This window comes from Scyliorhinus torazame, chromosome 4, assembly GCF_047496885.1.
Source record: "Scyliorhinus torazame isolate Kashiwa2021f chromosome 4, sScyTor2.1, whole genome shotgun sequence".
NCBI classification, from domain to species: domain Eukaryota; kingdom Metazoa; phylum Chordata; class Chondrichthyes; order Carcharhiniformes; family Scyliorhinidae; genus Scyliorhinus; species Scyliorhinus torazame.
Window position 1 is genome coordinate 353,646,642 of NC_092710.1, and position 12,186 is coordinate 353,658,827.

The 12,186-nt window shown below is 54.6% G+C and overlaps 1 protein-coding gene across 1 annotated transcript in view; it reads left to right on the forward strand.

Moving 5' to 3' along the window:
* Positions 1 to 12,186, forward strand: part of nvl (nuclear VCP like) — a 368,828-nt gene that overhangs the window by 215,388 nt on the left and 141,254 nt on the right. The window contains exons 10-11 of the mRNA XM_072500597.1: positions 212 to 356; positions 5,895 to 6,120. Of these exons, the coding sequence (XP_072356698.1) occupies positions 212 to 356; positions 5,895 to 6,120 (371 nt within the window). The remainder of the gene's footprint in view (positions 1 to 211; positions 357 to 5,894; positions 6,121 to 12,186) is intronic.

Sequence of the window (12,186 nt, forward strand, 5' to 3'; positions counted from 1 at the left end):
GGGTGTGTTTCTGTGTGGGTATCTGCAGGTGGGTATGGGGGTTTGGGTGTGTTACTGTGGGTATCTGCGGGGGGTTATGGGGGTTTGGGTGTGTTACTGTGTCGGTATCTGAAGGGTAGATATGGGGGTTTGGGTGTGTTGCTGTGTGTATCTGTTGCATCGGGAGGTTGTTAGATTGTGTCAGTGATAGGAGCTATTTACTCTCTTTCAGAGCTGAACAATTTGGCGGGAACCACACAGGTTCTGGTTATCGGAGCGACAAACAGGCCGGACTCTTTGGACCCGGCACTGCGACGTGCCGGACGCTTTGACCGGGAAATCTGCCTGGGAATTCCGAGTGAGCGAGCCCGTGAACAGTAAGTACTTCAATCAGTCGCTTGCTGTGCAATGAGGACAAGTTAACAGTCAGCAGTCAGAGCTGTCATTATTGGACCCTCTCTGTGACAGCTCTGCAATTAATGAACTCTCCCTGTGGTGGAGCTCCCCCTGCCTCGAGCCGGGGGGGGGGGGGAGGGCGGACCGAGCTCCCCCTGCCTGGAGCGGAGGGGGAGGGGGGACCAAACTCCCCCTGCCTGGAGCGGAGTGGGGGGGGGGACCGAGCTCACCCTGTCTGGAGCGGAGGGGGAGGGGGGACCAAGCTCCCCCTGCCTGGAGCGGGAGGCGAGGGGGGACCGAGCTCCCCCTGCCTGGAGCGGGGGGGGAGGGGGGACCGAGCTCCCCCTGCCTGGAGCGGGGGGACCGAGCTCCCCCTGCCTGGAGCGGGGGGGGCGAGGGGGACGAGCTCCCCCTGCCTGGAGCGGAGAGGAGGGGGGACCGAACTCCCCCTGCCTGGAGCGGAGGGGGGGGCGGGGACCGAGCACCCCCTGCCTGGAGCGGAGGGGGAGGGGGGACCGAGCTCCCCCTGCCTGGAGCGGAGGGGGAGGGGGGACCGAGCTCCCCCTGCCTGGAGCGGTGGGGGAGCAGGGACCGAGCTCCCCCTGCCTGGAGCGGAGGGGGAGGGGGGACCGAGCTCCCCCTGCCTGGAGCGGAGGGGGAGGGGGGGACCGAGCTCCCCCTGCCTGGAGCGGAGGGGGGTGGGGCCGAGCTCACCCTGCCTGGAGCGGAGGGGGAGGGGGGACCGAGCTCCCCCTGCCTGGAGCGGTGGGCGAAGGGGGACCGAGCTCCCCCTGCCTGGAGCGGGGGGGGGAGGGGGATCGAGCTCCCCCTGCCTGGAGAGGGGGGGGACTGAGCTCCCCCTGCCTGGGACACACACCGAGCTCCCCTTGCCTTGGGGGGGGGGGACCGAACTCCCCCTGGCTGGGGCGGGGGGGGAGGGGTGCGGCCGATCTCCACCTGCCTGGAGCGAGGGGGGGGGGGGCGCGGCGAGCTCCCCCTGTCTGGAAGGGTGGGGGGTGCGAGGTCCCCCTGTCTGGAGCGGGGGATGGGGGGGAGGTGATACCGAGCTCCCCCTGTCTGGAGCGCGGGGTGGGCAGGGGGTGGGGGAACCGAGCTCCCCCTGTCTGGGGGAGGGGGGGGGACGGGACACCGAGTTTCCCCTGTCTGGAGTGGGGACGACGACCGATCTCCCCCTGTCTGGAGCGGGGGGACGGGGGACCGAGCTCCCCCTGTCTGGAGCGGGGGGGGGGACGACCGAGCTCCCCCTGTCTGGAGTGGGGGGGGGACCGATTTCTCCCTGTCTGGAGTGGGGGGGGACCGATCTCCCCCTGTCTGGAGTGGGGGGGGGGGGGGGACCGAGCTCCCCCTATCTGGAGGGGGGGGGACCGAGCTCCCCCTGTCTGGGGAGGGGGGACCAAGCTCCCCCTGTCAGGAGGGGGGCGGCCAGGAGGGGCTCTCCCTGTCCCGCTCCCGCTCCCTCTCCCGCTCCCACACCCTCTCCGGGTGCAGACTCACTTTTGGGCTGGGGTGGGGTGGTTGTGTTTGAATAGTAGCTTCTCCGGGTGGATTATATACCCGATATCTCACCTTTACTGCCAGTTGGAGAATTGTATTGTCCATGGGTTTTCCCAAAGTAACTGATTTTAAAAAAAAAATTTTAATAATATATTTTATTCAAGATTTTTGGCCAAACATAACAGTACGTAGTGTTTCTTTTACACAACAATAAAGCAATATAAATAACAGTGGCCAGTTTTAAACAAATAAATAAATAATATATGAACAGAAACAAAAACCAAACTAAATGGCAACTGCCTGGTCAAAAATAAATACTCTCCAAAAATACAATCCAACAATCCAATATACAATTACCTATAACTACTACCTATACATATTATACATATACAATAACATCTCTGAGAGTCCGTTCGATTCCACCCCCCCTCGCCCTGGGTTGCTGCTGTTGTCTACTTCTTTTCCATTCCCTCTATCTTTCTGTGAGGTAATCGACGAACGGTTGCCACCGCCTGGTGAACCCCTGACCGAACCCCTTAACGCGAACTTAATCCGTTCTAACTTTATAAACCCTGCCATGTCGTTTATCCAGGTCTCCACACCCGGGGGTTTGGCTTCCTTCCACATTAACAATATCCTGCGCCGGGCTACTAGGGACGCAAAGGCCAACACGTCAGCCTCTCTCGCCTCCTGCACTCCCGGCTCTTCTGCAACCCCAAATATAGCCAACCCCCAGCTTGGTTCGACCCGGACCCCCACCACCTTCGAAAGCACCTTTGCCACCCCCACCCAGAACCCCTGTCGTGCCGGGCATGACCAGAACATGTGGGTGTGATTCGCTGGGCCTCTCGAGCATCTCGCACACCTATCCTCTACCCAAAAAAATTTACTAAGCCGTGCGCCAGTCATATGCGCCCCGTGTAACACCTTAAATTGTATCAGGCTTAGCCTGGCACACGAGGACGATGAGTTTACCCTACGTAGGGCATCAGCCCACAGCCCCTCCTCAATCTTCTCCCCCAGTTCTTCTTCCCATTTCCCTTTCAGCTCATCTACCATGATCTCCCCCTCGTCCCTCATTTCCCTGTATATGTCCGACACCTTACCATCCCCACCCATGTCTCTGAGATCACTCTATCCTGCACCTCCTGCGTCGGGAGCTGCGGGAATTCCCTCACCTGTTGCCTCGCAAAAGCCCTCAATTGCATGTACCGAAATGCATTCCCTTGGGGCAACCCATATTTTTCTGTCAGCACTCCCAGACTCGCTAACGTCCCATCTACAAACAGATCTCTCAGTTGTACTACCCCAGCTTTTTGCCATGCTCCAAATCCCCAATCCATTCTCCCCGGAACGAACCTATGATTGTTTCTTATCGGGGACCGCACCGAAGCTCCCGTCCTTCCCCTATGCCGTCTCCACTGCCCCGAAATTTTCAATGTAGCCACCACCACCGGGCTTGTGGTGTATTTCTTTGGTGAGAACGGCAACGGTGCAGTCACCATTGCTTGTAGGCTAGTCCCCCTGCAGGACGCCCTCTCCAATCTCTTCCACGCCGCTCCCTCCCCTTCTCCCATCCACTTACACACCATTGAAACATTGGCGGCCCAGTAGTACTCACTTAGGCTCGGTAGTGCCAGCCCCCCCCTGTCCCTACTACGCTGCAAGAATCCCCTCCTCACTCTCGGGGTCTTCCCAGCCCACACACAACTCATAATACTCTTCTCGATTCTTTTGAAAAAAGCCTTCGTGATCACCACCGGGAGGCACTGAAACACAAAAAGGAATCTCGGGAGGACCACCATTTTAACCGCCTGCACCCTACCTGCCAATGACAGGGACACCATGTCCCATCTCTTAAAGTCCTCCTCCATCTGTTCCACCAACCGCGTTAAATTAAGCCTGTGTAATGTACCCCAATTCTTGGCTATCTGGATCCCCAAGTATCGGAAGTCCCTTGTTACCTTCCTCAATGGTAAATCCTCTATCTCTCTGCTCTGCTCCCCTGGATGCACCACAAATAACTCACTTTTCCCCATGTTCAGTTTATACCCTGAAAAATCCCCAAACTCCCCAAGTATCCGCATTATCTCTGGCATCCCCTCCGCCGGGTCCGCCACATATAGCAACAAATCATCCGCATACAGAGATACCCGGTGTTCTCCCCCCGAGTACTCCCCTCCACTTCCTGGAACCCCTCAATGCTATGGCCAGGGGTTCAATCACCAGTGCAAACAATAACGGGGACAGAGGACATCCCTGCCTCGTCCCTCTATGGAGCCGAAAATAGTCAGACCCCCGTCCATTCGTGACCACGCTCGCCATCGGGGCCCTATACAGCAACTGTACCCACCTGATATACCCATCCCCAAAACCAAATCTCCTCAGCACCTCCCACAAATAATCCCACTCCACTCTATCAAATGCTTTCTCGGCATCCATCGCCACCACTATCTCCGCTTCCCCCTCTGGTGGGGGCATCATCATTACCCCTAGCAGCCTCCGTATATTTGTATTCAACTGTCTCCCCTTTACAAACCCAGTTTGGTCCTCATGAACCACCCCCGGGTCACAATCCTCTATCCTCATTGCCATTACCTTGGCCAGAATCTTAGCGTCCACATTCAGAAGGGAAATGGGCCTGTAGGACCCGCATTGCAGCGGGTCTTTTTCCTTCTTTAGGAGGAGCGATATCGTTGCCTCTGACATAGTCGGGGGCAGCTGCCCCCTTTCCCTCGCCTCATTAAAGGTTCTCATCAGTAGCGGGGCCAGCAAGTCCATATATTTCCTATAGAATTCAACTGGAAATCTGTCTGGTCCCGGGGCCTTCCCCGCCTGCATGCTCCCAATCCCTTTCACCACTTCCTCCGTCTCAATCTGTGCTCCCAGTCCCACCCTCTCCTGCTCCTCCACCTTAGGAAATTCCAGCTGATCCAGAAAGCACATCATTCTCTCCTTCCCATCTGGGGGGCTGAGCTTCATATAATCTTTCGTAAAATGCCTTGAACACTCCATTCACTCTCTCCGCTCCCCGCTCCATCTCCCCCTCCTCATCTCTCACCCCCCCTATCTCCCTCGCTGCTCCCCTTTTCTTCAGTTGGTGGGCCAGCAACCTGCTCGCCTTCTCCCCGTATTCGTACTGTACACCCTGTGCCTTCCTCCATTGTGCCTCTGCATTACCCGTAGTCAACAAGTCAAATTCTACATGTAGCCTTTGCCTTTCCCTGTACAGTCCCTCCTCCGGTGCCTCCGCATATTGTCTGTCCACCCTCAGAAGTTCTTTCAACAAGCGCTCCCTTTCCCTACCCTCCTGCTTTCCTTTATGTGCCCTAATAGATATCAGCTCCCCTCTAACCACTGCCTTCAGCGCCTCCCAGACCACTCCCACCTGTACCGCCCCTTCTACACCTTCGGGAAGACCAAGAATCCTTAAATTCTTCCTCCTCGCATTATTCTCCAGCACCTCCAGCCTTTCCACCCCTTTTGTGTTGTGCCTCGTGCATCTCCGTCTTCACCACCAGGCCCTGTATGTCGTCCTCATTCTCAGCAGCCTTTGCCTTCACGACCCGAAGCTCCTGTTCCTGGGTCTTTTGCTCCTCCTTTAGCCCCTCAATCGCTTGTAATATCGGGGCCAACAGCTCCTTCTTCGTCTCCTTTTTGAGTTTTTCCACACAATGGCGCCGGAACTCTTGTTGGTCAGGGCCCCATATTAAACTGCGTCCTTCCGACGCCATCTTGCTTTGTGCCTGCCTTCCTGGCCGCTGCTCTAGAGGATCCACCGCAATCCGGCCACTTTCCTCTCTTTTTTTCCATCCGTGTCCAGGGGGGATTCCCTTCTGGATTACAGCAGTGTTTTTTGCCGTTAAAATTGCCGTTGGGGCTCCTGTCAAGAGCCCAAAAGTCCGTTCCACCGGGAGCTGCCGAAACGTGCGACCTAGCTGGTCATCGCCACACCCGGAAGTCCCAAAGTAACTGATTACGTTAATTCCTCCAATATCTGTCAGGATCATGCGGACCTTGTGTCGGAAATTGACGCTGCCAGAATCATTTGACTTTGGCCAACTGGCACGTTTGACTCCCGGTTATGTGGGTGCTGATCTGATGGCTCTCTGTCGTGAGGCTGCAATGAGCTCTGTTAACCGCGTCCTAATCCAACAGCAGGACACAAACTCGCAACTGGAAACTGTCAAGGGACACAACAGCTTGGAAGGATTGCAGAATCTTGGTCTGGTGAGTAGCTTTCACACTGCACTGTCCCCATCAAACACTCCCAGGACAGGGACAGCACGGGGTTAGATACAGAGTAAAGCTCCCGCTACACTGTTCCCATCAAACACTCCCAGGACAGGTACAGCACGGGGTTAGATACACAGTAAAGCTCCCGCTACACTGTCCCCATCAAACACTCCCAGGACAGGAACAGCACAGGGTTAGATACAGAGTAAAGCTCCCTCTGCACTGTCCCCATCAAACACTCCCAGTACAGGTACAGCACGGGGTTAGATACAGAGTAAAGCTCCCTCTACACTGTCCCCATCAAACACTCCCAGGACTGGTACAGCACGGGGTTAGATACAGAGTAAAGCTCCCTCTACACTGCCCCCTCAAACACTCCCAGAACAGCGACAGCACGGGGTTAGATACAGAGTAAAGCTCCCTCTACACTGCCCCCTCAAACACTCCCAGGACAGGGACAGCACGGGGTTAGATACAGAGTAAAGCTCCCTCTACACTGTCCCCATCAAACACTCCCAGGACTGGTACAGCACGGGGTTAGATACAGAGTAAAGCTCCCTCTACACTGCCCCCTCAAACACTCCCAGAACAGCGACAGCACGGGGTTAGATACAGAGTAAAGCTCCCTCTACACTGCCCCCTCAAACACTCCCAGGACAGGGAAAGCACGGGGTTAGATACAGAGTAAAGCTCCCTCTACACTGTCCCCATCAAACACTCCCAGGACAGCGACAGCACGGGGTTAGATACAGAGTACAGCTCCCTCTACACTGTCCCCATCAAACACTCCCAGGACAGGTACAGCACGGGGTTAGATACAGAGTAAAGCTCCCTCTACACTGTCCCCATCAAACACTCCCAGGACAGGTACAGCACGGGGTTAGATACAGAGTAAAGCTCCCTCTACATTGTCCCCATCAAACAGCCCCAGGACAGGTACAGCTCGGGGTTAGATACAGAGTAAAGCTCCCTCTACATTGTCCCCATCAAACACTCGCAGGACAGGTACAGCACAGGGTTAGATACAGAGTAAAGCTCCCTCTACATTGTCCCCATCAAACACTCCCAGGACAGGGACAGCACAGGGTTAGATACAGAGTAAAGCTCCCTCCACACTGTTCCCATCAAACACTCCCAGGGCAGGTACAGCACGGGGTTATATACAGAGTAAAGCTCCCTCTACACTATCCCCATGAAACACTCCCAGGACAGGTACAGCACAGGGTTAGATACAGAGTAAAGCTCCCTCTACATTGTCCCCATCAAACACTCCCAGGACAGGGACAGCACAGGGTTAGATACAGAGTAAAGCTCCCTCCACACTGTCCCCATCAAACACTCCCAGGACAGGTACAGCACGGAGTTAGATACAGATTAAAGCTCCCTCTACATTGTCCCCATCAAACACTCCCAGGACAGGTACAGCATGGGGTTAGATACAGAGTAAAGCTCCTTCTACACTGTTTCCATCAAACACTCCCAGGACAGGTACAGCACGGGGTTAGATACAGAGTAAAGCTCCCTCTACACTGCCCCCTCAAACACTCCCAGAACAGCGACAGCACGGGGTTAGATACAGAGTAAAGCTCCCTCTACACTGCCCCCTCAAACACTCCCAGGACAGGGACAGCACGGGGTTAGATACAGAGTAAAGCTCCCTCTACACTGTCCCCATCAAACACTCCCAGGACAGCGACAGCACGGGGTTAGATACAGAGTACAGCTCCCTCTACACTGTCCCCATCAAACACTCCCAGGACAGGTACAGCACGGGGTTAGATACAGAGTAAAGCTCCCTCTACACTGTCCCCATCAAACACTCCCAGGACAGCGACATCACGGGGTTAGATACAGAGTACAGCTCCCTCTACACTGTCCCCATCAAACACCCCCAGGACAGGTACAGCACGGGGTTAGATACAGAGTAAAGCTCCCTCTACACTGTCCCCATCAAACTCTCCCAGGACAGGTACAGCATGGGGTTAGATACACAGTAAAGCTCCCTCTACACTGTCCCCATCAAACACTCCCAGGACAGGTACAGCACGGGGTTAGTTACAGAGTAAAGCACCCTCTACACTGTCCCCATTAAACACTCCCAGGACACGTACAGCACGGGGTTAGATACAGAGTAAAGCTCCCTCTACACTGTCCCCATCAAACAGCCCCAGGACAGGTACAGCTCGGGGTTAGATACGGAGTAAAGCTCCCTCTACACTGTCCCCATCAAACACTCCCAGGACAGGTACAGCTCGGGGTTAGATACGGAGTAAAGCTCCCTCGACACTGTCCCCATCAAACACTCCCAGGACAGGGACAGCACGGGGTTAGATACAGAGTAAAGCTCTCTCGAAACTGTCCCCATCAAACACTCCCAGGACAGGTACAGCTCGGGGTTAGATACGGAGTAAAGCTCCCTCGACACTGTCCCCATCAAACACTCCCAGGACAGGTACAGCTCGGGGTTAAATACGGAGTAAAGCTCCCTCGACACTGTCCCCATCAAACACTCCCAGGACAGGTACAGCAGTGGGTTAGATACAGAGTAAAGCTCCCTCTACACTGTCCCCATCAAACACTCCCAGGACAGGTACAGCACGGGGTTAGGTACAGAGTAAAGCTCCCTCTACATTGTCCCCATCAAACACTCGCAGGACAGGTACAGCACAGGGTTAGATACAGAGTAAAGCTCCCTCTACATTGTCCCCATCAAACACTCCCAGGACAGGGACAGCACAGGGTTAGATACAGAGTAAAGCTCCCTCCACACTGTCCCCATCAAACACTCCCAGGACAGGTACAGCACGGGGTTATATACAGAGTAAAGCTCCCTCTACACTATCCCCATGAAACACACCCAGGACAGGTACAGCACGGGGTTAGATACAGAGTAAAGCTCCCTCCACACTGTCCCCATGAAACACTCCCAGGACAGGTACAGCACAGGGTTAGATACAGAGTAAAGCTCCCTCTGCACTGTCCCCATCAAACACTCCCAGGACAGGGACAGCACGGAGTTAGATACAGAGTAAAGCTCCCTCTACACTGTCCCCATCAAACACTCCCAGGACAGGTACAGCACGGGGTTAGATACAGAGTAAAGCTCTCTCTACACTGTCCCCATCAAACACTCCCAGGACAGGGACAGCACAGGGTTAGATACAGAGTAAAGCTCCCTCTACACTGTCCCCATCAAACACTCCCAGGACAGGTACAGCACGGGGTTAGATACAGAGTAAAGCTCCCTCTACACTGTCCCCATCAAACTCTCCCAGGACAGGTACAGCATGGGGTTAGATACACAGTAAAGCTCCCTCTACACTGTCCCCATCAAACACTCCCAGGACAGGTACAGCACGGGGTTAGTTACAGAGTAAAGCTCCCTCTACACTGTCCCCATTAAACACTCCCAGGACAGGTACAGCACTGGGTTAGATACAGAGTAAAGCTCCCTCTACACTGTCCCCATCAAACAGCCCCAGGACAGGTACAGCTCGGGGTTAGATACGGAGTAAAGCTCCCTCTACACTGTCCCCATCAAACACTCCCAGGACAGGTGCAGCTCGGGGTTAGATACGGAGTAAAGCTCCCTCGACACTGTCCCCATCAAACACTCCCAGGACAGGGACAGCACGGGGTTAGATACAGAGTAAAGCTCTCTCGACACTGTCCCCATCAAACACTCCCAGGACAGGTACAGCTCGGGGTTAGATACGGAGTAAAGCTCCCTCGACACTGTCCCCATCAAACACTCCCAGGACAGGTACAGCTCGGGGTTAGATACGGAGTAAAGCTCCCTCGACACTGTCCCCATCAAACACTCCCAGGACAGGTACAGCACGGGGTTAGATACAGAGTAAAGATCCCTCTACACTGTCCCCATCAAACACTCCCAGGACAGGTACAGCACGGGGTTAGGTACAGAGTAAAGCTCCCTCTACATTGTCCCCATCAAACACTCCCAGGACAGGTACAGCACAGGGTTAGATACATAGTAAAGCTCCCTCTACATTGTCCCCATCAAACACTCCCAGGACAGGGACAGCACAGGGTTAGATACAGAGTAAAGCTCCCTCCACACTGTCCCCATCAAACACTCCCAGGACAGGTACAGCACGGGGTTATATACAGAGTAAAGCTCCCTCTACACTGTCCCCATCAAACACTCCCAGAACAGGGACAGCACGGGGTTAGATACAGAGTAAAGCCCCCTCTACACTGTCCCCATCAAACACTCCAAGGACAGGTACAGCACGGAGTTAGATACAGAGTCAAGCTCCCTCTACACTGTCTCCATCAAACCCTCCCAGGACAGGTACAGCACGGGGTTAGATACACAGTAAAGCTCCCTCTACACTGTCCCCATCAAACACTCCCAGGACAGGTACAGCACGGGGTTAGATACAGAGTAAAGCTCCCTCTACACTGTCCCCATCAAACACTCCCAGGACAGGTACAGCATGGGGTTAGATATAGAGTAAAGCTCCCTCTACACTGTCCCCATCAAACACTCCCAGAACAGGTACAGCACGGGGTTAGATACAGAGTAAAGCTCCCTCGACACTGTCCCCATCAAACACTCCCAGGACAGGTACAGCACGGGGTTAGATACAGAGTAAAGCTCCCTCTACACTGTCCCCATCAAACATTCCCAGGACAGGTGCAGCACGGGATTAGATACAGATGAAAGCTCCCTCTACACTGTCCCCATCAAGCACTCCCAGGACAGGTACAGCACAGGGTTAGATACAGAGTAAAGCTCCCTCTACGCTGTTCCCATCAAACACTCCCAGGACAGGTACAGCACGGGGTTAGATACAGAGTAAAGCTCCCTCTACATTGTCCCCGTCAAACACTCCCAGGACAGGTACAGCACACGGATAGATACAGAGTAAAGCTCCCTCTACACTGTCCCCATCAAACACTCCCAGGACAGGTATAGCATGGGATTAGATACAGAGTAAAGCTCCCTCTACACTGTTCCCATCAAACATTCCCAGGACAGGTACAGCACGGGGATAGATAGAGAGTAAAGCTCCCGCTACACTGTCCCCATCGAACACTCCCAGGACAGGTACAGCACGGGGTTAGATACAGAGTAAAGCTCCCTCTACACTGTCCTCATGAAACACACCCAGGACAGGTACAGCACAGGGTTAGATACAGAGTAAAGCTCCCTCTACATTGTCCCCATCAAACACTCCCAGGACAGGGACAGCACAGGGTTAGATACAGAGTAAAGCTCCCTCCACAACGTCCCCATCAAACACTCCCAGGACAGGTACAGCACGGAGTTAGATACAGATTAAAGCTCCCTCTACGTTGTCCCCATCAAACACTCCCAGGACAGGGACAGCACAGGGTTAGATACAGAGTAAAGCCCCCTCTACACTGTCTCCATCAAACACTCCCAGGACAGGTACAGCACAGGGTTAGATACAGAGTAAAGCTCCCTCTACACTGTCCCCATCAAACACTCCCCGGACAGGTACAGCACGGAGTGAGATACAGAGTACAGCTCCCTCTACACTGTCCCCATCAAACACTCCCCGGACAGGTACAGCATGGAGTGAGATACAGAGTAAAGCTCCCTCTACACTGTCCTCATCAAACACTCCCAGGACAGGGACAGCACAGAGTTAGATACAGAGTAAAGCTCCCTCTACACTGTCCCCATCAAACACTCCCAGGACAGGTACAGCACAGGGTTAGATACAGAGTAAAGCTCCCTCTGCACTGTCCCCATCAAACACTCCCAGGACAGGTACAGCACAGGGTTAGATACAGAGTAAAGCTCCCTCTACACTGTCCCCATCAAACACTCCCAGGACAGGTACAGCACGGGGTTAGATACAGAGTAAAGCTCCCTCTACACTGTCCCCATCAAACACTCCCAGGACAGGGACAGCACGGAGTGAGATACAGATTAAAGCTCCCTCTACACTGTCCCCATGAAACACTGCCAGGACAGGTACAGCACGGGGTTAGATACAGAGTAAAGCTCCCTCTACACTGTCCCCATCAAACACTCCAAGGACAGGGACAGCACGGAGTGAGATA